This window comes from Marmota marmota, unplaced genomic scaffold (assembly GCF_001458135.2).
Source record: "Marmota marmota marmota unplaced genomic scaffold, marMar, whole genome shotgun sequence".
Lineage (NCBI taxonomy): Eukaryota > Metazoa > Chordata > Mammalia > Rodentia > Sciuridae > Marmota > Marmota marmota.
Genome location: NW_026000242.1, coordinates 15,324,933 through 15,351,707, shown reverse-complemented (window position 1 = coordinate 15,351,707; position 26,775 = coordinate 15,324,933). Strand labels below are relative to the sequence as shown.

General features: G+C 33.8%; 1 protein-coding gene across 1 annotated transcript in view; it reads left to right on the top strand.

Moving 5' to 3' along the window:
* The window catches only part of Atm (ATM serine/threonine kinase), a 149,532-nt gene that overhangs the window by 113,203 nt on the left and 9,554 nt on the right, over positions 1–26,775 (top strand). The window contains exons 45-56 of the mRNA XM_048795615.1: positions 679–913; positions 1,321–1,538; positions 2,231–2,438; positions 3,279–3,392; positions 3,698–3,856; positions 4,223–4,361; positions 4,460–4,542; positions 5,648–5,788; positions 6,697–6,813; positions 20,645–20,794; positions 22,564–22,729; positions 25,674–25,760. Of these exons, the coding sequence (XP_048651572.1) occupies positions 679–913; positions 1,321–1,538; positions 2,231–2,438; positions 3,279–3,392; positions 3,698–3,856; positions 4,223–4,361; positions 4,460–4,542; positions 5,648–5,788; positions 6,697–6,813; positions 20,645–20,794; positions 22,564–22,729; positions 25,674–25,760 (1,817 nt within the window). The remainder of the gene's footprint in view (positions 1–678; positions 914–1,320; positions 1,539–2,230; positions 2,439–3,278; positions 3,393–3,697; positions 3,857–4,222; positions 4,362–4,459; positions 4,543–5,647; positions 5,789–6,696; positions 6,814–20,644; positions 20,795–22,563; positions 22,730–25,673; positions 25,761–26,775) is intronic.

Below are 26,775 nucleotides of genomic sequence, written 5' to 3'. Positions count from 1 at the left end.
GGGAGGGAAAGAGGGAGGGAAGGAGGAAAAGAAAGATTGTGCCCATCTGCAACTAAAAAAATTTTTTTTAATTAATAAAGCAAGTTGGAACAGTTAGTTTGTCAATCCAGATGCTTTGAAATTATCACATCTGATATTTTATTTAACATCACCTGTTGGTTATTGCAAACATGTTTTTACTACTTTTGCTGTATTTCCAGCATATGATGAACAAAGGGGGGTGCATTTATAGGAATCATTAATTTTTCAAAGATTTAACTTACCATTACCATGGTATTCCTCAGACCTGCTTAGTGATTCTCAGCCTACTGGACTTTTGGATGTTGGATGTTTGTGGGACATATCCTCCATTATTAGGGAATATATCATTATAACAAAGCATTGGATGTCAGTATAATGTATTAATTATTGTGTAACACTACAGGCCCTGAAGTAAAGGCTGTCTGTAGTTAGCTACTTTCTTTGTACCTCAGTTTCCTTACCTGTAAATTGGGGATAATAATAATATTCAGTTCATAGGATTCCTGTGAGGATTGAGTTAATATACATAAACTTGTTACAGATTGCCTGGCATATATAAGTACTCAATAAATTTTAGTTTCTTCAATGATAGTAATAATAACTTTAAAGTACAGATTGATTACTTTGTAAATTTACATACTTGGAATTATTAAAATAATTGTATGGTGAAAGCAGACAAGGAGAAATATTTTTAATGTGCTCTTTCTCCCTACATGGAGGACATTTTTATATACTTATGATAATGAATTACATTTTACTATTTTATTTTCTTACACAGAATGATCCCAACCTAAAACTTATATACACAGAATGTCTGAGGGTTTGTGGCAACTGGTTGGCAGAAACTTGCCTAGAAAATCCTGCAGTCATCATGCAGACCTACCTAGAAAAGGTAAGCTTTTGGAGCAACTCTTTAAGACTGTTGTTGATCATGAATACATTTGATCTTTTATCAAGAACAATTGTCTTTCAAAAGCAAAAGTATGGATTTAAGTATTACATGAAAAACATGATGTGATTGTCTTTAAATTTTAAAGAGCTTTTTGTTTTTGCACAGTTCTTTATAATTCAGTTGTTGTAGTTATTTCTACACTATCAGAAGTTGTTCTGAAAATCAAGAAAATACATTATTAATTTAATTTAGCTAAATTAAATGTATTTAATATTATATATTTACATATATATGTATATATATACATAAAAACTATGTATTTAATGTGGGGTTACCTTGATCTGAGTGATTATTTAAATGCTTATAATATTTGTAAATATGTTTAAATGGATTGTATATTCTTGAAGGCAGTAGAAGTTGCTGGAAGTTATGATGGAGAAAGTAATGAAGAGCTCAGAAATGGAAAAATGAAGGCGTTTCTCTCATTAGCACGATTCTCTGATACTCAATACCAAAGAATTGAAAACTACATGAAATCATCAGAATTTGAAAACAAGCAAGCTCTCTTGAAAAGGGCCAAAGAAGAAGTGGGCCTCTTAAGGGAACATAAAATTCAGACCAACAGGTAAATATGTGCCTACAAGTGATGATTTTGTGTTCACCAGCCGAGTAAACTGAACTTGTTTGTGTAAAAAAAAATTTGAATTTTTTTTTTTTTTTTTTGAGAACTAAACTTTAGTTTGCTTACTTATAGACTATCATGGCCCTACAGTGGTTAATCACAAATTAGTATTACATATTCTTTTATGAAGACTTTCTATCTTAGTTCTAAGGTTCTTGTAGAACATATAAATGTTAACTTTTTAGATTTTTTTGTTATAGTTGGAAAAAGAGATTTGTGTTGAAATTAAAAAACTTACCTGTTTTAATGTAATTAAATGTCTTTATTTAAACCTGCCTTGAGTCTGTGTATTTTAGTATAAATAGAGGATCAAGCTAACTAAATAGCTTGAGTCCACTTTTTCCTTGGTTGCCTAGAAAGCTTATGAATTGTACCATTATGACAGAAGTAATTTTTTTCCCTTTATCTTTAGAAATATGCTTTTTCTCCTGGAATGAATATCTATTTATATCTATATCTATCTATCTATATATATATATATAGAGAGAGAGAGAGAGAGAGAGAATATATATATATATATAGAGAGAGAATATATATATATATATAGAGAGAGAGAGAGAGAGATCACATATTTTTTTTTTTTAGTTCTGTGAAATTTTATGGCTTTGTGTTTTACTTTAATTGTCCAATGCAAGATACACAGTAAAGGTTCAGAGAGAGCTGGAGCTGGATGAATGTGCGCTCCGTGCATTGAAAGAGGATCGTAAACGCTTCTTATGTAAAGCAGTTGAAAATTACATCAACTGTTTATTAAGTGGAGAAGAACATGATATGTGGGTATTCCGACTTTGTTCACTTTGGCTTGAAAATTCTGGAGTTTCTGAAGTCAATGGCATGATGAAGGTAAATCTTGTTCAATTCAACATTCAGGCTTGTGTTTTAAAAGGTACTTGATAAACTCCAAGTAACACAGGATTGTATGGAAGTCAGAGAATTTGTGTCAGTGTTTTCCCACATCTACAGTTACCACAGGAGAATACCTAAAATGGAGAGCTAGATTGGGGAATTTGGAAAGCAGTCAAGAAATTATATGATCACAAGTAGATTTTTTCCCTTAATTTTAGCTTTGGGGGATTATTTTCAAAAATGAATTACTTTTCCAATTGGAAAAACAATATTTTTAAAGAAAACAACAAGAAACCATACTTGTTTAGTTTTTATTTAAAAACCTCATATTTTAGTGATGATACCTAATATTAAAGATATGATGCCAAAATGTGTATGTTTGTTAACTTGAAGGTTAATAGTAAAAATAATTCTCCTAGACAAAAAAGTGATAAGACTTATAATAGATTCAACCAGTCTCTGCTGTAGTGCACACTAAATTCTATTACTTTTGGTATATAGAGAAAAATAATTATTCCGTTTATTGCAGTCCAGTTTCTCAGGAGTCAAGATCACAATAGTGCTCAGATCCACATTATCCTCCTCAGAGTCACTGGAATATAAACAGTGCCAACACTCCTTTTCTGAGTACAATTTAACGTAGGACCAAATGTTTTTACTTATGAATTATTTATATCCATTAGAAAGACTTGCAGATAGCATAAGTGACAAAGAAAAAAATGTAGTTAGCAATGTTTTATTAACAATCATTAGGTCATTCTAGTAGAAGAACTTTATTTTAGAATAATTTCTTTGCTTAGATATGAGAATATTTGAAATTTCTTTCTTAATTTGTAGAGAGATGGAATGAAGATTTCATCATATAAATTTTTGCCTCTTATGTACCAATTGGCTGCTAGAATGGGGACCAAAATGATGGGAGGCCTAGGATTTCATGAAGTCCTCAATAATGTAAGTAGATCTGAACATCAAAACACAATAATTGCTTTCTTGCATATTACTATATACTATGTAAAGTGTATATTACTCTTCCTCTCTAGGAAATGAAAATACAAATTTTAGTATTTTACAGAGGCTGTTATTCAGTCTCTCTCTTCATGTACCTCTCTGGTGCTTTCACACTCAGACATCCACCCATTGCCATGTATAGACAGTAACATGCCTTTTGATAGTTTAAAAAAAAAAAAACAAAAGTGGACTTCCTGCTTTTTTTTTTTTAATTTGTGCAAAACTAATAGTTCTTAATTTTCTGACAGCTCATCTCTAGGATTTCAATGGATCACCCCCATCATACTTTGTTTATTATATTGGCCTTAGCAAATGCAAACAAAGATGAATTTTTGACCAAACCAGAGACAACAAGAAGGAGTCGAGTAACTAAAAATGCACCTAAACAAAGCTCTCAGCTTGATGAGGTATTTCATTTGTAATATTCATTTTTTCCCAGATTATTTCTTTCCTAAGTATTGGGGATTTTTAAGAATTCATGTTGTTGATAGTATTTGGTTTTTAAATCTTTGGCTATTATGATAAAATTAGTTCAGAACTTCTGAATATTTTTCAAAGTATAGATAGCAGTTTTTTTCTTCACAGCAGTGAAAAATAGGTTTTTGGAAGTTACCAAATATTGACACTTGAGATAATAATACTTTCCTTGTATTTCATTCATATGGTGACTATTTTGTTTGTCTCTGATGACTTACAGTTTTTCCATCATCAAGATCTGTGCATAAATTTTGTTTTTCTCATTGTTTTTATAATTCACTGTTCTTCGTTAATAGGATCGAACAGAGGCTGCAAACAAAATAATATGTACTATCAGAAGTAAGAGACCTCAGATGATCAAGAATATTGAGGCACTTTGTGATGCTTATATTATATTAGCAAACTTAGATGCCACTCAGTGGAAAACTCAGAGAAGTATGTTTGAAAGAATTAGTGTTGCTGCTCCTGTTTGACCTACACTGTTGTTCCTCAGTTTGCAGTTGTCACTAAAATCTCTTTATTTTTAAATACAGAAGGCATCAATATTCCAGCAGACCAACCAATTACCAAACTTAAGAATTTAGAAGATGTTATTGTTCCTACTATGGAAATTAAGGTAATTTACCATTAATTCTTGATTTTTTAAATTAAGCTACTTTATTAGATTGAACCTAATTAAAATAATATTTTTGTATATTCAAAAGTGGTTATATATTGAAAATTTTGTGGTTCACCCTAGAGATTGCATTGGATTGCATTAGATTCCCTTTGCCAAAGTCTTAAAATAAACAAAGGCTTCTACTTCCTTTTCCTTTGCCTTCTGTTTTACACCTTTTGCCTTCTGTTTTACACCTTTTCCTTTGCCTTCTGTTTTACATCTTTTGAAGGTCTGTAGCTGCTACCTTCACTGGCCAGAAGAAGGACAATTTTCATGTGCTTAAACCAAGACTAATTTTTGACTTAGAAAGAAAATTCCCCATTGTTTTTCCTTTAATTTTCTTTAAAAAGATTTGGTATTTGATAGACTTTATCAGCTGTGATTAAGTATTGCAATATGTATTAGACTATGTGATCATGATACATCTAGGTATGTCATAATGATCTTTTATTGCTAGACGCACCATGTTGACAGGGATATGTGTAATAATAAAGGTTATAGTTTAGAAAATGATCATGTTAAGTACATTGTAAATCTCCCCATTGAATTTGCACTTCAGTGCTTAGTACAGATTGTCACTGAATTTGAACTATAGCTGCATCATGTGGATTAACTGATATCTTTCCAGCTATATCAGCTAAGTTAGTTAGCTGAATATATCCTGAAAAATACCAGATTTAATCACTGTCATCAAGAAAAATCCTTGCCACCCTTTTCAAAATGTACATGTTGTAAGGAATTTTGTTATTTCTTAGATGACTTAACATATGTAAGTAACAACACTTGGGTTCTGATTTTTCAGCAACTCTTTTCTAACTTGATGTGCCTTAGTTTTATTAAAAGTATTTAGGAAAATAAATTTAATGTTATCTATATGTAATTTTTTAAAACTTTCCAATGTAATATGTTCTTTCATTAAACAGAAAGTAAAGTTATAGTTCTCAACCAACAGCACAATGTCATTCGTTCCTTTTTAATCTTAAAATTGCCATTTATAATTTATTTATGTTTAAATGCAAATAATGTATCTGACTTGTTTTCATAATTTTATACTTTTCATTAGGTGGATCCCACTGGAGAATATGGAAATCTAGTGACTGTTCAGTCATTTAAAACAGAATTTCGTTTAGCAGGAGGTTTAAATTTACCAAAAATAATAGATTGTGTAGGCTCTGATGGCAAGGAAAGGAGACAGCTTGTCAAGGTAAGAGTTCCCTTTGGGTTGTAACCTTTAGAGTATTAATGACATCAACATTAAAAAAAAAAAAACTCATTGATATCATTTCTGCTTTATTTTTTTGAATATATTTTTTTAATTGTAGTTGGATACAATACTTTTATTTTACTTATTTATTTTTATGTGGTGCCAAGGATCAAACCCAGGGCCTCGCCCATGTGAGGCAAGTGCTTTACCGCTGAGCCACAACCCCACCCTTTTCTGCTTTATGTTAAATATTTATTTTGAATAATTACAAGTGAGAAAAACTTGTGAAATAAAAATGCACTATTTTTTAGAACCACAATGTGCTTTCTATTTTTTTAAGTCTCTGAAAGACTATCATTATTATACAGTTGATTCAAGTAAAAGACTATACTTGTTAACATGCACAGACACAATGAGGTGAACAATTAACTTGTTTGTTGTGAAAAAATCTTTTGGTAGTTGTGGCTTATTTCCACGATTAGGACAAGTTAAAGACCTTTGCCTCAGTATACTGGGCTTGGCACTGTGCCAGATGCAGTTAGTTGCACCAGAAGGGTACAACAGTATTCCTCCTTTTGTGTTTACTCAGGGATTCTTTGGTCCCTGCTGGAGAACAGTGAAGAGATAAGTACTCCTCCACTTAGGTATTTTGCAGTGTGCCCACAGGTGGGGAAATTCAGTTAGTTTGATTACAAAATAAGTTAGGGGAAACTTCTTTTTCCTATCAGTCTGCTTCCTCAGTGTTAGCTTATTCTAAATGAAAGATTAACGGTAGGTCTTAATTATTTAAGAGAGTGCTGGTGATCAGATTGACTTTTGAGTATATTTTTGTATCCTCAGATGACTTTTGTGTAGGTTTTGTAATAAAATGAACTGTGCTTATTTATTTATGTTTGATTATTCTGAAGGGCCGTGATGACCTGAGACAAGATGCTGTCATGCAGCAGGTTTTCCAGATGTGTAATACATTACTGCAGAGAAACACTGAAACTAGGAAGAGGAAATTGACTATCTGTACATATAAGGTAACTAGTTTGTATTCTGTTGCTTCACCAAGAAAATATGATTTTCTTTGGACAAAGAATCAGCAAATGTTTCTTTTTGTTGTGTTTTTTTTAAATTTAAATAATTCTTTATTTATATATGACATTGGAATGCATTATAATTCTTATTACACATATAGAGCACAGTTTTTCATGTCTCTGGTTGTATACAAAGTATATTTACACCAATTCATGTCTTCATACATGTACTTTAGATAATAATGTCCATCACATTCCACCATCATGTCTAATGCCATGCCCTCTCCTTTCTCCTCCCACCCCTCTGCCCTATCTAGAGTTCATCTATTCCTCTCATGCTCCCCCTCCCAGACGCAGGGTCTCTGGTTTTATTCCCTACTATAAATCACCCTCCGTACATCAAAGAAAACATTGGGCATTTGGTTTTTGGGGATTGACTAACTTCATATCTTCATCTTCTCTAACTCCATCCATTTACCTGCAAATGCCATGATTTTATTCTCTTTTATTGCTGAGTAATATTCCATTGTGTATATATACCATATTTTTAATCCATTCATCTATTGAAGGGCATCTATGTTGGTTCCACAGTTTAGCTATTATGAATTGTGCTGTTATAAATATTGATATGGCTGTGTCTCTGTAGTATGCTGTTTTAAAGTCATTTGGGTATAGACTGAGGAGAGGGACAGCTGGGTCAAATGGTGGTTCCATTCCCAATTTTCCAAGAAATCTCCACACTGCTTTTCATATTGGCTGCACCAATTTGCAGTCTCCTACCAGCAGTGTATGAATGTACCTTTTTCCCCACATCCTCACCAACACTTATTGTTGTTTATATTCTTAATAGCTGCCATTCTGACTGGAGATGAAATCTTAGAGTAGTTTTGATTTGCATTTCTCTAATTGCTAGCAATGAAGAATATTTTTTCATATATTTGTTGATTGATTGTATATCATCTTCTGAGAAGTGTCTCTTCAGGTCCTTGGCCCATTTATTGATTGGTTTATTTGGTTTGTTTTTTTTTTTTTTTTTTTTTTTTTTGCGTTTAGCTTTTTGAGTTCTTTATATAGCCCAGAGATTAGGGCTCTGTCTGATGTATGAGGGATAAAGATTTGCTCCCAAGATGTATTCATCTCACAGATTGTTTCTTTTGCTGAGAAGATACATTTTAGTTTGATTCCATCCCATTTATTGATTCTTGATTTTAATTCTTGCGCCACAGGAGTCTTATTAAGGAAGTTGGGGCCTAATCCCACATGATGGAGATTAGGGCCTACTTTTCTTCTATTAGACGTAAGGTCTCTGGTTTTATTCCTAAGTCCTTGATCGATTTTGAGCTGAGCCTTGTGCATGGTGAGAGATAGTGGTTTAATTTCATTTTGCTGCATGTGGATTTCCAGTTTTCCCAGCTAGATCTGTTGTAATTTTATACATTTGGTGTCCTGTAAGCCTCTTGTATTTGATTTCTCAATTCATTCTTCATGTTTGGAAATTTTTCTGATATTATTTCATTGAAGAGATTGTATATTCCTTTGCTTTGTATCTCTGTGTGTTCATGTTATCCCATAATTATTGGAGGTTTTGTTTTTGGTTTCTTACAATCTTCACTGTGTGGTCAACTTTATTTTCAAGATTGTATGTTTTGTCTTCAATGTTTGAGGCTCTGTCTTCCAAGTGATCTAGTCTATTGGTGATGCTTTCTATTGAATTTTTATTTTGGTTTATTGTTTTCTTCATTTCAAGAATTTCTGTTTGGTTTATTTTCAGATTTGCAGATCATTTTAATAATGTACATTCTGAACTCCTCCTCTTGACATTTCATCTACTGTGCTGGCAATGAATTATTGCCAGCACAGTAGATGAAATAATTATTATTATTCTATTATTGTAACATCTTGGTTTGTTTGGGGCACTTTCTTCCCTTGTGTTTTCATGCTTTTTCTTTATCTTCCCCTATAGCAATGGGAATCCAAGGTGTTATAGTTTCTATCCTATAATCTTGTGGTGTCCCAGCAGGTTTCTGGTGTCTTGCCTTTAAAAAGGAGATCGATATTAATAGCACCCAATGCAAACAATATACAGCTTTAAACCAAATAGTTCCTGTTTAGACAATTACAGTTTTGTCACAATAAACAGAAATGATGTGTTCAGTTAATACCTGCAATATAAAGCAGGTTTGCAAAAGGGTCTAAAGTTTCTACTGGTAGACAAAGAGAGAACTATAGAACACTAAAGAGAGACATTTAAAAAGACCATAGAAGATGGAAAGATCTCCAATGTTCTAGGATAGGAAGAGTTAATATAGTCAAAATGGCCATACTACCAAAAGTGTTATACAGATTTCATGCAATTCCAGTTAAAATCCCAACAACATTCCTTATAGAAATAGAAAAGGCAATCATGAAATTCATTTGGAAAAAACAAAAGACCCAGAATAGCCAAAGCAATTAAATAACACACGGATAGCAGAAGATATCAGGGAGGAGATAAAAAAAATTCTTAGAGAAGTACTTGAGCACGCAAACTGCTCTGTAATGAAATCATTAAACTGGATGAAGCGGGGTTGGGGATGTGGCTCAAGTGGTAGCGCACTCGCCTGGCATGCGTGCGGCCCGGGTTCGATCCTCAGCACCACATACAAACAGAGATGTTGTGTCTGCCGAAAACTAAAAAATAAATATTAAAATTCTCAAAAAAAATTTAAAAAATAAACTTGATGAAGCTAGTTTCTGATGTACATTCTAACCTACCACCTAAGCCAGCAAGCAGAAGTCAATAAACTTTTATGGGGTTCTGTAACCAAGCCATTCCTAGGAGCTAAATTACCAAAGCCCATTATAAGGTGTGCTTGACCAGCAAAACCTGAACTGACATTTGCTGCACAAGAAAAATAAAGTTAGCAAATGGGCCCTTAAATTTTCTGCTAAATCCATAGGCTTATATGTCATCTGAGAAGAGCCATACTTATGTATCAATTAGAAAGAAAATTGTATCCTGCTTTGAACAATTAACACGAAGTCAAGCCATTCAAGCAAAGTTCAAAAAGCTAGCGCTGTGAATGTGTAGAACTGTGCATAGTTCTGACAAGCTGTGGTGCACAGATACTTGAGTAGGCTGCTAGATTGACAGCACAGGGAGGGCAGATCTTACATCTGTGCTTCAACAGTTGGTTCCCAGCATATGTACTGGGCCTCACAGGCAATGTTACCAAAATATTTTTGAAGGAATGTCTTAGAGTTCATCAAAAAGACACAGCTGAAAAGGTGAGCTTTATGTCCTCAAATGCTTAGTTTCATTACCAGTTACCAATGAGTACTTCATTCTTAACCCTTTGATCTCTCTCTATTACATAGATCAAAAGGAGCAAAATGTGTAGGTTGCCTCTGCTCTTCACTGTCCTGCACCCTATTTTTCCTGTTCTGAGAATCTGGTAATGATCTCTCAACCTCTGGCCCATCCATGAGTCTTGGTGTCCCTACATTCCATGGGTTTCCTTGAGTAAGGTCATAGCAGTCTGGTACTAAAAAAAAAAAAAAAAAATTCTTAGAGGTAAATGAGAATTCCAATACACATACCAAAAATCTTTGGGACACTATGAAGGCAATGCTAAGAGGAAAGTTCATTGCATTGAGCTCATTCATTAAAAGAAGATAAAAGTCAACAAATAAATGACCTGACATTACATCTCGAAGACCTAGAAAAAGAACAAATCAACACCAAAAGTAGTAGAGGACAGGAAATAATTAAAATCAGAGCTGAGGGGCTGGGGCTGGGGCTCAGTGAAAGAGTGCTTGCCTGGTATGTGTGAGGCACTGCATTTGATCCTCAGAACCACATAAATATAAAATAAAGGTATTGTGCCCACCTACAACTAAAGAAATATATATGTAAAAATCGGAGCTGAAATCAATGAAATTGAAACAAAAGAAACAATTGAAAAAATTGGCAAAACAAAAAGATGGTTCTTTGAAAAAATAAATAAAATTGATACACCCTTAGCCACCCTAATGAAAAGGAGAGCAATAACTCAAATTACTAAAATTCGTGATTAAAAAGGAAATGTGACAGATACCATTGAAATACAGAAGATAATTAGAAACTATTTTGAAAATTTATACTCCAATAAAATAGAAAATATTGAAGACACAAATTTCTAGAGAAATATGATCTGCCCAAACCAAATCAGGAGGACATAAACAATTTAAACAGATCCATTTCAAGCAGTGAAATAGAAAACTCCATCAAAAGTCTGCCAACCAAGAAAAGCCCAAGACCAGACAGATTCTCAGCCAAGTTCTACAAGACCTTCAAAGAAGAATTAATACCAGTACTCCTCAAATTATTCATTCAATAGAAAAGGAGGGAACCCTTTCATACTCATTCTATGCAACTAGTATCACCCTGATGCCAAAACCAGACAAAAACAGATCAAGGAAAGAAAACTTCAGGCCAATATTCCTAATGAACTGAGACACAAAAATTCTCAATGAAATTCTGGCAATTCGCACACAAAAACATATTAAAAAGATAGGATGAACCCCCTAGGGATGCAAAGTTGGTTCCATATACAAAATCAATGAAATGAATTCATCACATCAATAGACTTAAAAATCATACGATCATCTCAATAGATGCAGAAAAGGCATTTGATAAAATACATACCTTTTCATGTTCAGAACACTAGAAAAACTAGGGATAGTAGGAACATACCTCAACATTGTAAAAACTATTTATACTAAGCTCAAGGCCAGCATTCTAAATGGAGAAAAATTGGAGGTATTCCTTCTAAGAACTCAAACAAGACAGGGATACCCTCTTTCACAACTCCTATTTAATATAGTCCTTGAAACTCTAGTCAGAACAATTAGACAAAAGAAATTAAAGGGATACGGATGGGAAAAGAAGAACTCAAACTATCACTATTTGCTTATGACATAATTCTATATTTAGAAGGTCCAAAAAAACTCCACCAGAAAACTTTGAGAATTAATAAATGAATTCAGCAAAGAAACAGGATATAAAATCAACACCCATAAATAAAATGCATTTCTATACATCAGTGATGAACCCTCAGAGAAATTAGGAAAACTACTCCATTCACTATAGCCTCAAAGAAAATAAAATACCTGGGAATCAATCTAACCAAAGAGGTGAAAGACCTATAATGGAAACTAATAAATAGTGTTTAATTGTTGAAAAAAGGTTTACATTTAGCCTTTCAATCCTGCCTGTGCCAATATTTTTCTGTTCTATATGATGTGTATTTCAAAGTATTCTTCTTAGCATTCTGAGAGAGAAGCCATAATGTCCTAAGGCATTCACTGTATATAATGAATTAACGTCATTTCTCTTTAATTACAGTGATATAGCTCTGTATCTTGGCAGAATTGAGAAAATAGCCGTCAGCATTTTTTGTGTGATACCACATGAAATACTGTGATGCTCAGTTGAGATAGGCTATTTTAGAGTTTTGTTTGGTTTTGGTTGGTTAGTTTGCTCTGGTTTGGTTTTACCAGAGAAAACACTGTTATTTGCCTTTTAACACTCCAACTATTTCTCCATCAACCAACATCCAGGTGAGACCCTGATCTCAAGTAGAAAAAAAATAATCTATTTCTTTAAAGATTAATCTTTTTTAATGCTAGTTTTTTTTTTTTTTTTTTGGTGGGATTTGTTATTTATTCATACATGCACAAAATGTTACACAATAAAATTTGGCCCGAATCACTCCCAGGTATTTCCCTTACCCTCGCCTCCTCCCTCCCCCTGGTTATTGCTAATTTTTAAAACATTTTCTTATTCATTGTCTTTAATTACACATAACATTTAACAATAAAAAGTTGGTTATTTGAAAAAATAAATAGCTACACTAACAGAAAACTCAAATTACTAAAAATTTATGATGAAAAAGGAAATATCATGATGGACACTACTGAAATACAGAAGACAATTAGAAACTATTTTGAAAATTTATACTCCAATAAAATAGAAAATCTCAAAGACATCTACAGATTTCTAGATACATATGATCTACCCAAAGTGAATAGGGAGGACATACATAATTGAAATAGATCAATTTCAAGCAATGAAATAGAAGATGCCATCCAAAGCCTATCAACCAGGAAAAGCTCAGGACTAGACAGATTCTCAGCCAAGTTCTACAAGACCTTTAAAGAAGAATTAATACCAATACTCCTCAAATTAGTCCATGAAGTAGAAAAGGAGGAAACCTTTCTAACTTATTCTATGTGACTAGTATCATCCTGAAGCCAAAACCAGACAAAGACACATCAAGGAAGGAAAACTTCAGACCAATATTCCTAATGAACAGAAACACAAAAATTCTCAATAAAATTCTGACAAATTGCATACAAAAACATATTAAAAAGATAGTGCATAATGATCAAGTGGGGTACATCCCAGGGATGCAAAGTTGGTTCAATATACGGAAATTAAATGTAATTCATCACATCAAAAGACTTAAAGACAAGAATCATACAATCATCTCAATAGATGCAGAAAAAGCATGTGACAAAATATAGCACCTCTTCATGTTCAAAACACTAGAAAAACTAGGCATAGTAGGAACATACCTCACCATTATAAAAACTACTTATGCTAAGCCCAAGGCCAGCATTATTCTAAATGGAGAAAAATTAAAAGCATTTCCAAAAACTGGAACAAGACAGTGATGTCCTCTTTCACCACTTCTATTTAACATAGTCCTTGAAACTCTAGTCATAGCAATCAGACAGATGAAAGAAACTGATATGAATAGGAAAAGAAGAATTCAAAACTATCACTATTTGTGGATGACATGATTCTATATTTAGAATATCCAAAAAGTTCCACCAAAAAATTTCTAGAACTCATAAATGAATTCAGCAGAGTAGCAGGATATAAAATCAATTACCATAAATCAAATGTATTTCTATACATCAGTGTTAAATCCACAGCAAGAGAAATTAGGAAAACTACTCATTCACAATAGCCTCAAAATAAATAAATAAAATACTTGGGAATCAATCTAACAAAAGAGGTAAAAGACCTATACAATGAAAACTTCAGAACACTAAAGAAAGAAATTGAAGAAGTCTTTAGAAGATGGAAAGATCTCCTGTGCTCTTGGATAGGCAGAATTAATGTAGTCAAAATGGCCATACTACCAAAAGTGTTATACAGATTTAATCCAATTCCTATAAAAATCTCAATGACATTCTTCATAGAACTAGAAAAAGCAATCATGAAGTTCCATTGTAAAAATAAGGGACCCAGAAAAGCCAAAGCAATCCTTTACAGAAGAGTAAAGCAGGAGGTATCACAATACCAGACCTTGAACTATACTACAGAGGATAGTAACAAAAACAACATATGATATTGGCACCAAAATAAATATGTAGACCAATGGTACAGAACAGAATACACAGAGTCAAACACACATAAATATGGTTATCTCAAACTAGACCAAGGTGCCAAAAACATACATTGGAGAAAAGATAGCTATTCAACAAATGGTGCTGGGAAAACTGGGAATCCATATGTAGCACAATGAAATTAAACCTCTCTCTCTCACACCTGCACAAAATTCAACTCAAAGTGGATCAAAGACTTAAGACACTAGAACTGAGACCCTGCACCTAATGGAAGGGAAAATAGGCCCAAATCTTTATCATATTGGCTTAAGACCTGACTTCCTTTATCAGACTCTGAAAGTGCAAGCATCAGTAAATGGGATGGATTGAAACTAAAAAGCTTCTTCTCAGCAAAGGAAACAACAAATGAAGAGAGAGCCTACAGAATGGGAGAAAATCTTTGCCACACACACCTCAGATAAACTAATCTCCAGGACATATACAGAACTCAAAAAACTTAACACCAAAAAAGCAAATAACCCAATCAATAAATGCCTAAGGAACTGAAGAGACATTTCACGGAAGAAACACAATCCATCAACAAACATAAAAAATATTCATCATCTCTTGTAATTAGAGAAACAAAACTAAGATTTTTATCTCACTCTCATCAGAATGGCAGTTATCAAGAATACAAGCAATAGTAAGTATTGGCGAGGATATGGGGAGAAAGGTACACTCATACATTGTTAGTGGGACTGCAAGTTGGTGCAACCACTATAGAAAGCAGATTTCTCAGAAAACTTGCAATAGAACCACCATCTGACCCAGCTAACTCACTCCTCAGTTTATACCCAAAGGACTTAAAAGCAGCATACTATAATGATGCAGCCATATCAGTGTTCATAGCTGCTCAATTCACAATAGCTTAATTGTGGAACCAACGTAAATGCCCTTCAACAGATGAATGGATAAATAAAATGTGGTGTGTATATATATATATACAATGGAATACTACTCAGCCTTAAAGAAGAATGAAATTATGGTATTTGCAGGTAAATGGATGGAGCTGGAGAATATCATGCTATGTAAAATAAGTCAAACCCTATGTAAAATAAGTCAAAGGCTGAATGTTTTCTTTGATAAGTGGATACTGATCCATAATGGGGGGTGGGGATGAAAGAACTTTGGATTGTGCAGAGGGGAGGAGAGGGAAGGGGAAGAGGTGTGGGGGTGGGAAGGATTGTGGAATGAAAGGAACATTATTACCCTGTATAAATGTATGATTACACTATCCATGTGACTCTACACCATCTACAGCCAGAGTAAGAAGTTGTGCTCCATTTGTATAAAATGTGTCTAAATGTATCCTACTGTCATGTATAACTGATTAGAACAAATTAAAAAATAAAAAAGGAGAAAAGAAAAAAAGTCATGAAATATAATTTGCTCTAATTTACTCCAAAGTACTTCTCCTTTCCCTCCCCTTCTCCCTTCTCCTTTCCTTCCCCTTCTCTCTTCTCCTGTTCCCTTCCTTCTACTCTATTGATCTTTCTGCTATTATAGTTTTTTTTTAATTAGTGCCTTGTGCATATGCATAATGGTGAGATTCACTGTGGTGTTATGTACATAGGTCGGATTCACGCCACTGTTGTTCCCTTTTCCCATCCCTACTCATTCCTCCCAGTCTCCTCATCTACTCCACTGATTGTTTATTTTGATGGAATCTCTCCTTTTCTTTTTCCCCATTTTGGACTAGCTTTCACATATCTGAGAAAACATTTGACCTTTGACTTCCTAGGTCTCTCTTATTTAGTATGATTGTCTCCAGTTCCATCCAATTACCAGGATATGCCATAATTCTATTTTTTATGGCTAAGTAATACTCCATTATGTATATATACCACATTATCTTTATCTATTCATCTATTGAAGGGCACCTAAATTGGTTCCATAGCTTAACTATCGTGAATTGTGCTGTTATAAACATTGATGTGGCTGCATCCTTACATTATGCAATAGCGGTGTAGCTGGAACATATGGTGGTTCCATTCCTAATTTTTTTGAGAAATTTCCATACTGCATTCCAGAGTTGTTGCACTAATTTGCAGTCCCACCAATGAGGTATGACTGTATCTTTTTCCATACATCAGTGCCAACACTTATTATTATTTATATTTTTGATAATTGCCATTCTGATTGGAATGAGATGAAATCTCCATGTAGTTTTGATTTGCATTTCCTTAATCACTAGAGATGTTGAACATTTTTTCATGTATTTCTTGGCCATTTGTATTTGTTTTCAGAAGTATCTGTTGAGTTCTTTAACCCGTTTATTATTTGGGGTTATTTTGGTGGTGTTTTTTTAGTTTTTATATATTCTGGATATTAATGATCTGAGGTACAGGTGGCAAAGATTTTTCTGCTGTTCTGTGGGCTCTCTTGTCATGTTCTTTATTGTTTCCTTTGCTCTCCAGAGGCTTTTTAATTTGATGCCATCCACTTATTGATTATTGGTATTGTTTCTCAGAGAAAAATAAGGGCTTAATTTCCCCCCACCCCAGAACAAGATACTGATAGGGAGCAGTCAGTGGAAAGGAAACCTTAGATGGCCTATACTATAATGCAAAAATATTAATGTGATCAAGCATTAAAAGTCATAGCTAGCTCAAAGTCAAAGATAGGACAGGATTTCCTGGGAGGGAGACATTTAGAGGTAATTACATAGGAAGCGAAATTAGTTGGAAAGGCCATGAGATCATTCATTCATTTGTTCAATAAATGTTAGCTTAAATGCCTATTATTGTGTTACTTATTCTGCCTGGTATCAGGGATAGAAAAGTCATAAAAAATAGCTCTAGGCCTTAAGGATTTCTTACTCTTGACAAGGAAAATAGATAAAAAAATGCAAAGAACATCTTTAGGGGTGGTGTCTATGGTGTTATTGAGCTTCACGGCAGCAGGCCTGGCCTTAAAGAGGTCATGCGAGTTCCTGGAAAAATTAGATTGAGGCTTGTAAATCAGTCTTCTGATTCTTTTGCTCTTTGGACATCTAGCCTGCTTATGACACCCTGTTTTTCCTTTGCTCAGTAAATGAAGACTTTTCACCTCATATATAGCCTTTTGTAGGGGCTGCTTCCTCATAAGGTGTGTTATATAGAATGCTAAGAGATATCTCAAACTCAATAGTATAAAGTAGAACTCTTGATTAATCACTTAATTCTCAGAATACCCCAAACTGAAAGTAATCAGCTGAGGGGAATAGCACCACCTTTACTCAGTTGGTTAGACAAAAGCCTAGGAGCCTTATTTTCTTTTCACTTTTATTATGGAAAATTTCAAAAATATACAAAAGGAGACCATACTGTATATATAATGTATACATATAATAAAAAGTGTATATATTTAACAGAAAATGTATATATGTAATAAAAAATGTATATATATATATATATATATATATATATATATATATANTATATATATATATATATATATATATATATATATATATATATATATATATATAATGTATATATAAAAATGTTTATATAATGTATATAGAAACCTTCTTGTCCCAATCACCTACTTTAATAATTATTCATGGACGGTTTTGTTTCATTTCTACTTCTACCCACTTCTTCCCCCTCGCAATATTATTTTGAAACAATATGTCATATCATTTATAAATATTTTGGTGTATAGATCTGTAAGATAATGTGTCTTTTAAAAAACATAATTGTAATGTTGTCATAACTTCTAAAATACTTAGCAAAAATATCATCAAATATCAGGGATCATTTAACACTCCTCTCTTTCTCAAATCTTATGTCTGTTTCATCTGCAAGTCCTGTTGATTTACCTTCAGTAGAATCACTTTTCACCATCTCTGCCACTGCCTCCCTCCTCCTACAGTCACTGCTATCTATATACTATAACATCAAATTAAGCATTTACTTCTCTTGGCCCCCAAAACCTAATTCTAATTTGCATCAGTTAGAGTAATTCTTTTTAGAATGTCTAAGACAGAATTTGTCACTTATTTGTTCAAAACTCCTGATGAGTTCACATTATCCCTAAATGAAAGTGATTGTTTTCTTTCTCCAGCCTTATCCACCACACTCTCCATCTTATCTCTTGTCTCTGCTTGTGGTAGAGGAATTATGTATACTTGACAATCTTTTTTTCGGTAGCACAGATACACCTTCTTTTTTTTTTTTTTTTTAACCTTAGTGCTTTTGTACTTCATCTGCTTGGAATGTTCTTCCCCCAGATCTTGGCACTGGGTGCCCCTCCCTTCATAATGTTTTCTGCTCCCGCGTTGCCTCCTCAGAGACCCCTTCTCAGACCATGTTGCTACTACTCATTTTTCTCTTTTTTAAAAATTTATGTTTTTTTCTTTTTTTAAACATTTTTTAGTTGTTGATGTACCTTTATTTTTTATTACTTTATTTATTTCTGGTGCTGAGGATTGAACTCAGTGCCTCACACATGCCAAGCAAGTGCTCTGCCACTGACCCACAACCCCACAGTCCCTCTTTTTTTCTATTATATATATTATCTGGCACCATGGAACATTTATAAGTGTATGTCCTCTCTCTTTTAGAGAGCATAGTCTTCCTCTGTCTTGCTTATCACTCAAATCTCAATACCTCAGCATTGTGTGTAATACATAGTATATTGAGTCTCAATGAATGTATATTATGAAAATAATAATTGTGTCCTTAGGACACAAAACATAAAATAGTTCAACATATTTCAGTACATTAAACTAAAAATGTATAGAATTAAGAATATAAAGACAAGGGATCAACTGAGAAAATGAATATAATAATAACAAAGGATTGTTGTAATGCAAGGGATTTATATACAGAATATATAAAGAACTGTCACATGCTAGTAATAAAAAGATAATCCATTAGAAAAAAGGGAAAAATACAAAATGGTAATTCATAAGAAGAAAACATTTGAGGGGCCAGTCAGCCTATCAAATGATACTGTGCTAGTCATCTAGAAAATACAAATTAAAACCACAATGTGATAAAATTATATACTCTTTTTTTAAAAAAAAATTTTTGTAGTTGTAGATGCTAAGGATTGAAACCAGTGCCTCACATATGCTAGGCAAGTGCTCTGCCACTGAGCACCAGCCCCAGCCCCCAAATTATATATTCTTAAATTAGCAAAATATGAAAACCTAATAAGAGTATTGGGAAGGTCAAGGAATAACTCATTTGGTAGGTGTGCATATTGGTCCAATCACTTTGGATAGTACCTAGCAATATCTAATGAATTTGAAAATGCATATACCCTATTCACAAAGCTATTCAGTTCCTAGAAAAACTGAAATATGGTCACCAGAAGACTGCCATTGTATCAGTATTTCAGGATAATCTGGAAACAATGTAAATGTTAATGTGCAAACTGGGTAAATTGGACAATTGTATGTTTTTACAGTATCCAGTTGTGAAAATGATTAGCTTAGAGCTAAAGTAGCAGTATTGAGTAAAAAAAAAGCAAACATATATACATACATATTGTAGAATGTATGTATATATGTAGATGTATGTACATACATCTTTATTTAAAGTTTGCAACTAGGTATGCATAGTCTAAATGAAAAATATACCCAAAAAATGAACTTTATAAACTAACACTCATCTTGATGGTGGGGAGGGGCATGAGATTAGCAGAGTACAAAGGAAGCTTTATCTCCCAGGAAATTTGGGGAAAATCTTAGATTTGACATAGTTGTTTATGATGTAAAAGGATATTTGTTTATGTCACTTTTATACTCTATTATACCCCATAATTTTACAAAACAGCTGTCTCAGTAAATTTTCTTATTTTATGTTTAGGAATACATTTTCTTATGGTGAAGCTAATAAGATGTAAAGCAAGAAAATACATAGTTTCAGTAATTAAGGTATTTTAAAATTGAGACCACATTTATGGGTAAAAGTTTTCTAGGTGAAATTCCTCAAGTTTGATAATAAAAGTATAAGGGAAGCAGATGGACATGGTGGCGCACACCTGTAATCCCAGCTACTTGAGAAGTTGTGAGACAGGAGAATTGCAAATTTGTGACCAGCCTGGGCAACATAGTAAAATTCTGTCTCAATCAATCAATCAATCAATCAAGTGTAAGGAAAGCAAACTTAATTCCTCTCCTGTGAAGGGTACACATTGGGTATCAATAGCAGATAATGATGACTATAATTAAGAGGAATGATATCTCAGGAAATCATGAGGATTGAGAGATGGGTAGATTCTTACAAGTATAAGCAAAAGTCTAGAAAATCATATTCTTGGAGGTTAAGTTCATTTCCTATTGTGTTCTTCCAAGGAACTTTGTCTCCTATGGAGAGAACTATTAATCCAACTTGGAAAAAATACTTTGCACTGACTGTTAGTTGAATGATCATCAATTGCTCCTTAATGGCCATCCATAATCAAAAGATATTTAATTTAATTTTAGGTGGTTCCCCTCTCTCAGAGAAGTGGTGTTCTTGAGTGGTGCACAGGAACTGTCCCTATTGGTGAATTTCTTGTTAACAATGAAGATGGGGCTCACAAAAGATATAGGCCAAATGATTTCAGTGTTTTTCAATGCCAAAAGAAAATGATGGTGAGTAGCACTCAAAAGTTATTGAAAAATTATTCATAGCTAAAGATAACTAAGTTAAAAAAAAGTAATAGCACTAGGATGAAAGTGTATGAGTAAAAACAGAAAATTTTGAACTATGTGAAGTGCTAGCCCTTGTCAGATGAGAAATTTAAACATTATTCAGTTAAGCTAATTCTTAACAAACAAAATGCCAATTAAAATTTAAAAAGGATTATGTAATAATTTTCTATGAAATTGATAGAGATATTTGCCATGTCAGTGGCTATCTTGTCTGATATTTATTCACTGTATCAGCAACATTTATTGAATACCTCCTATCTACTTAGGTACTATGCTGAGTCTTCACAAATATTTTTGACTAATCAACATTCTCGTCCCCTGTGTAAAATGAGAAATTCCAAAATTTACTTTTCTCAAGGTCAACAACCTAATAAGAGAAGGTGTTTAAACCAAACTTTGTAAATAAGTGGGGTTTCCAGGCAGAAGACGCATATAAGCAACAGGAAGGAGGCATGTAAGAAGCATAGGAGGAGGAAGAGATAGATGAGATTGAAGTAGTAGTTGGTCAAAAAATGGAGGGTTGCTTTATGAAATGCTAAGAAGTTTGCACTTTACTTGTGGGCAATATAAGACTCTTGAGAGGGTAGTAATGTTGGATTTGCATTTTAGAAAAATAACTAACAGCTTTGTGGGTTGTGCTTTTGAAAAAGCAGATTGGAAGTCTGAGATGGAGTCTGAGCTAAGATTAAGAATGATAGGAATCAAGAATCATGGAGAGATATAAGAAAAATTAAGGAGGCAGACCAGGTGCCGGAGGCAAGCCAGGCACGCCTGTAATCCCAGCAGCTTGGGAGTCTGAGGCAGGAGGATAGCAAGTTCAAAGCCAGCCTCAGCAAAATCTAGGCGCTAAGTAATTCAGCGAGACCCTGTCTCTAAACAAAATACAAAATAGGGCTGGAATGCCACTCAGGGGTCAAGTGCTCCTGAGTTCCATTCCTGGTACATCCCCTGCCAAAAATAATAATAAGAAAGAGGCAGAACTGATAAGATTTGATGGCCAATTAGAAATGAGGCTGAAAAGCAGTGCCTCCCAGTTATCATTGGGGTGACCAAGTGAATAGTGAGGCTGTTTGTCAAGATAAAAATAGAGAAGGTGGCTGAGGTTTTCCAAAGATGAAGAGATCATTTGTTTGGATTTGGAAGTGAGCCAAGTGAAGAGAAGGGGGCAGTTGAAGTAGCACATCAAGCTGGAGTTTGTACCAAAGATGCAGATTTATTCAGCAGACACAGAAGAGAGTTGAGCCCATTGAAATAGATAAGCTTTGCTTCAGAAAAGTATTATATAGCAGGAAGATGTTGGAGGACAGAGATCTGAGATAACATGTCAACTGCTTTGCCATCCATCAATGATTCTTCCATCCTTTCATCCTTTTCTGTTTCTTGTCACAACTGTAGTGCTGTGATGCCATCTGAAATTATCTGAGGCTACCTTTGGCATTTCTGTGTTTACCTCTATCTAAATTACAAGATCATTCAAATTAAACAACTGTCACTATTTATATGCCTCCTTCCCTTAAACCTAATATAAAAGTCCTTATTATTACTTGTAACTAATTTCTTCTCTGGCCACATTGTGAGTTTCTTGTATCTTGCTCATATTTTTATTGCTTCATGTCTATTATATTTTTCATTTAGAAACATAGTGGACATCAATTTACTTGGTTGAACACAGTATTAAGAAAATAATTTTACATGTGATCTATTTAAAGGAAGTACAAAGGAGGTCATTTGAAGAGAAATACGAGATCTTCATGAATATTTGCCAAAATTTTCAACCAGTTTTTCGTTACTTCTGCATGGAAAAATTCTTGGACCCAGCTGTTTGGTTTGAGAAACGACTGGCTTATACACGCAGTGTGGCCACTTCTTCTATTGGTAACCTTCTTCTACATCTTAGTAGATTAGGACTCTTCTCTATTCTGAATTTCAAGGGGATGATGGTGGTGATGGTAGTTTTTAAACTAGACTATCTTCTTCATTAGGTTGTGTTCATCCTGACTCTTGGTTTCTAACCATAACTTTTCATAGATTTTTAGGACACTGGTTTCTCCATTTTATCTTGAATATGGCTTATTTTCTCTACCCTCAATAAATTATTTTTGAGACTTTCTTTTGAAAATAAAACCGATGATAATTTCATTTGACTTACTTTCTTGAGTTATTATTCTTTTATGCATAATTTCTATGGTACCATGGTACTGTCACCCAGTGATTGATTCTATTTAATAGAATCCTTTTTGACAATAGAAATTGTGATATATATTTAAATATTTAATATGTAACCTATATTTTGACTTTTTAATTTCTGAGAGATTGGAAAAACTAGATAAGCAATTAAGACAATGTGAAGCTCTCATCTACATGGAGAATCATTAATCTCAATTAAGTGATTTAGACTGTAAATTAAAAAGTAGACCTGCTAAGGCCAGAGCAGACCAAGGGCCTAGGCATCCCAACTCCACATCCTGTATTTTATTTTATTTTATTTTTTTGTAATACTACATGATATCTGTTATTGGATTAAAAGCATTTTAAGGAGCGGGAATTGTGGCTCAGTAGTGCAGAGCACTTGCCTGGCACATGTGAGACGCTGGATTTGATCCACAGTACCATATAAAAATAAATAAATAAAAATAAAGGTATTGTGTGCATCTATAACTAAAAAAAACCTTTTTTTTAAAAAAAGCTTTTTAAGACATGCTGTCATCTCTCTTAATTTTTTAAGAAATTTTTATTCTTTTCAGTTACACATGACAATGTATTTTGACGTATTTTACATGTATAGACTATACCTTCCTATTTTTATGGTTGTACATAATGTGGAGTTACATTGCTTGTATATTCATAAAAGAACATAGGAAAGTTATGTCCGATACATTGTCTGTCATATTTCCATCCCCACTTTCTTCCCTTCATTCTACTTTGTCTAAGCCAGTAAACTTCTATCATCTCCCACCCCACCCCTCTCCCCTTCTTGTGAGTTGGTGTCTGCATATGAGCAAGAACATTAACCTTTGGTTTTTGGGGAGTGGCTTATTTCACTTAGTATGATAGTCTCCAGTTCCATCCATTTACCAGCAAATGCTATAATTTCATTCTATATGGCTGAGCAATAGTCCATTGTGTATATGTACCACATTTTCTTTATCCATTCATCTGTTGAAGGGCATCTACGTTGGCTCCATATCTTAGCTATTATGAATTGAGCTGCTATAAACATTGATGTGGCTATGTCACTGTAGTATGCTGATTTTAAGTCCTTTGGGCATAAACCAAGGAGTAGGAGAATAGGGTTGAAAGGTGGTTCCATTCCAAATTTTCTAAGGAATCTCCATATTGCTTTCCAGAGTGATTGCACCAATTTGCAGTCCCACCAGCAATGTATGAGCATATCTTTTTCCCTACATCCTCGCCAACATTTATTGTTACTTGTGTTCTTGATAATTACCATTCTGACTAGAGTGAGATGGAATTTCAGTGAATTTTAATTTGCATTTCTCTAATTGCTAGAGATGCTGAACATTTTTTCATATATTTGTTGAGCAGTTGTATTTCTTCTGTGAAGTGCTTATTCAGTTCCTTCAACCATTTATTGATTGGGTTATTTGTTTTTTGAGTTCTTTATATATCCTGGAGATTAATGCTCTGAGGTACAGGTGGCAAAGAGAGAGTAGGCTCTCTCTTCATGTTCTTGACTGTTTCCTTTGTTGTGAAGAAGCATTTTAGTTTTAATCCATCCCATTTATTGATTCTTGATTTTACTACTTGCGCTGTAGGAGTCTTATTGAGGAATTAAGTTTCTAAGCCAACGTGATGAAAATTTGAGCCTACTTTTTCTTCTAGTTAGGTACGGGATCTCTGGTCTAATGCTTAGGTCCTTGATCCACTTTGAGTTGAATTTTGTGCAGGGTAAAAGAGAAGGATTTAATTTCACTTTGCTACATATGAATTTCCAGTTTTCCCAGCACCGTTTGTTGAATAGGCTATCTTTTCTCCAATGTATATTTTTGGCACCTTGGCACCTTTGTCTAGTATGAGATAATTGTATTTATGTGGGAATGTCTCTGTGTCTTCTATTCTGTACCATTGGTCTACATGTCTGTTTTGGTGCCAATATCATGCCATTTTTGTTACTGTAGCTCTGTAGTATAATTTGCTTCCTGCTTCACTTTTCTCGCTAAGGATTGCTTTGGCTATTCTGGGGCTCTTATTTTTCCAAATGAATTTCATGACTGCTTTTTCTATTTCTGTGAAGAACATCATTGGAATTACATTAAATCTGTATAGCACTTTTGGTAGTATGGCCATTTTGAAAATATTAATTTTTAATATTAAAAACAGAAATGCAATTTTTCCTGGATATATATCTGCTGAAATGAATTAATGATTTGTGTTCAACGTATTCATCCAGCAGAAGAAAGTTTCACTGAAAAATGAATTTACCCATAGACTTGTCAGTTTATAAGTAAATACACAATAGAAATTTGAGTGCATATAGTATGCATTACTTTGGCTCAGGTAAATAATGAATCTCTAACCACGTAAATTTTTAAAGCACTGATATTCCAAAACTTGTGTCTTTTGATAAAGAAAAAAAATTTTGGCAGATTGTTTGTACAATGCAGTATACATTAAAGTAGCTGGCTACATTATACTTAAACTCAAAATGTCCAATTATGTACATAATATCCTTTTAAAGGCTAAAAAGTATAAAGTAATTAAACATACAGAGCCAGTGGTATTAGTTGAAATTATAACTAAATGCATGTTAGAAATAATGAAATCAGTGACTAGAGGTTTTGTTTTTTTTCCCCCATAGTTGGTTACATCCTTGGACTTGGTGATAGACATGTACAGAATATCTTGATAAATGAGCAGTCAGCAGAACTTGTGCATATAGATTTAGGTAAGTAATAAAGTATACATATTTTTAATTAATAAATATTTAGTCATCGAGCAATGCTGTTTAGCTACCAAGGTACAACAAATGTGAGGGAGAAAGATACATAAATGTATCGTGTGTGTGTGTGTGTGTGTGTGTGTGTTTAAAGCATAAACACTGTGGTACTGGAAGGAGTAGCTAACTTTACCTGGGATGAATGAAACTTGGTAGAAGAGAAGACAGTTGAGTCAAATCTTTTTTTTTTTTTTAACCTTTTATTTTTATTTATTTTTATGTGGTGCTGAGGATTGAACCCAGTGCCTTGCACATGCTAGGTGAGTGCTCTACCACTGAGCCACAACCCCAGCCTGAGCCAAATCTTTTAAGAAAGGGTGGGCACCACCCTATGATCCCAGTGGCTCGAGAGGTGGAAGCAGGAGGATCTTGAGTTCAAAGCTAGCCTCAGCAATTTAACAAGGCATTAAGCAACTTAGTGAGACTCTGTCTCTAATAAAATACAAAAATAGGGCTAGGGATGTGGCTTAGTTGTCGAGTGCCCTAGTTCAATCCCCGGTTACCCACCCCCACCCCCACAAAAAGAAAGGATGGCAGCATCAGGAATGCTAGTATTGAAAAGACTGAGTCAGAAAAACTGGATAAATCACAGAAATTAGCAGGTAGAAGTATCTTTGAAGCTAAAGGAGGAAAAAAAATGTCATGAAAGAAGTAGTGTTCAATAGTAACTGAAAAATGAAGGCCTATAAAACTAGAAATCTCACTTGAATTTAAAGACAAATTATTTAATAAGGATAAGGGAATAAACAGATTTGATTAAAATGTAGAATTTTAAGATTTCTAAGAAGGTACAGTTTTAGGAGATTATAAATTCTGGGGTATAATCCATAGAAGTAGTTTGCTAAGACAGAGTAAAATCACTTTCCATTAAAACAGAGAAGGTGGGGCTGGGGTTGTAGCTCAGTGGTAAAGCACTTGCCCCACATGTGTGAAGCACTGGGTTTGATCCTCAGCACTACATAAA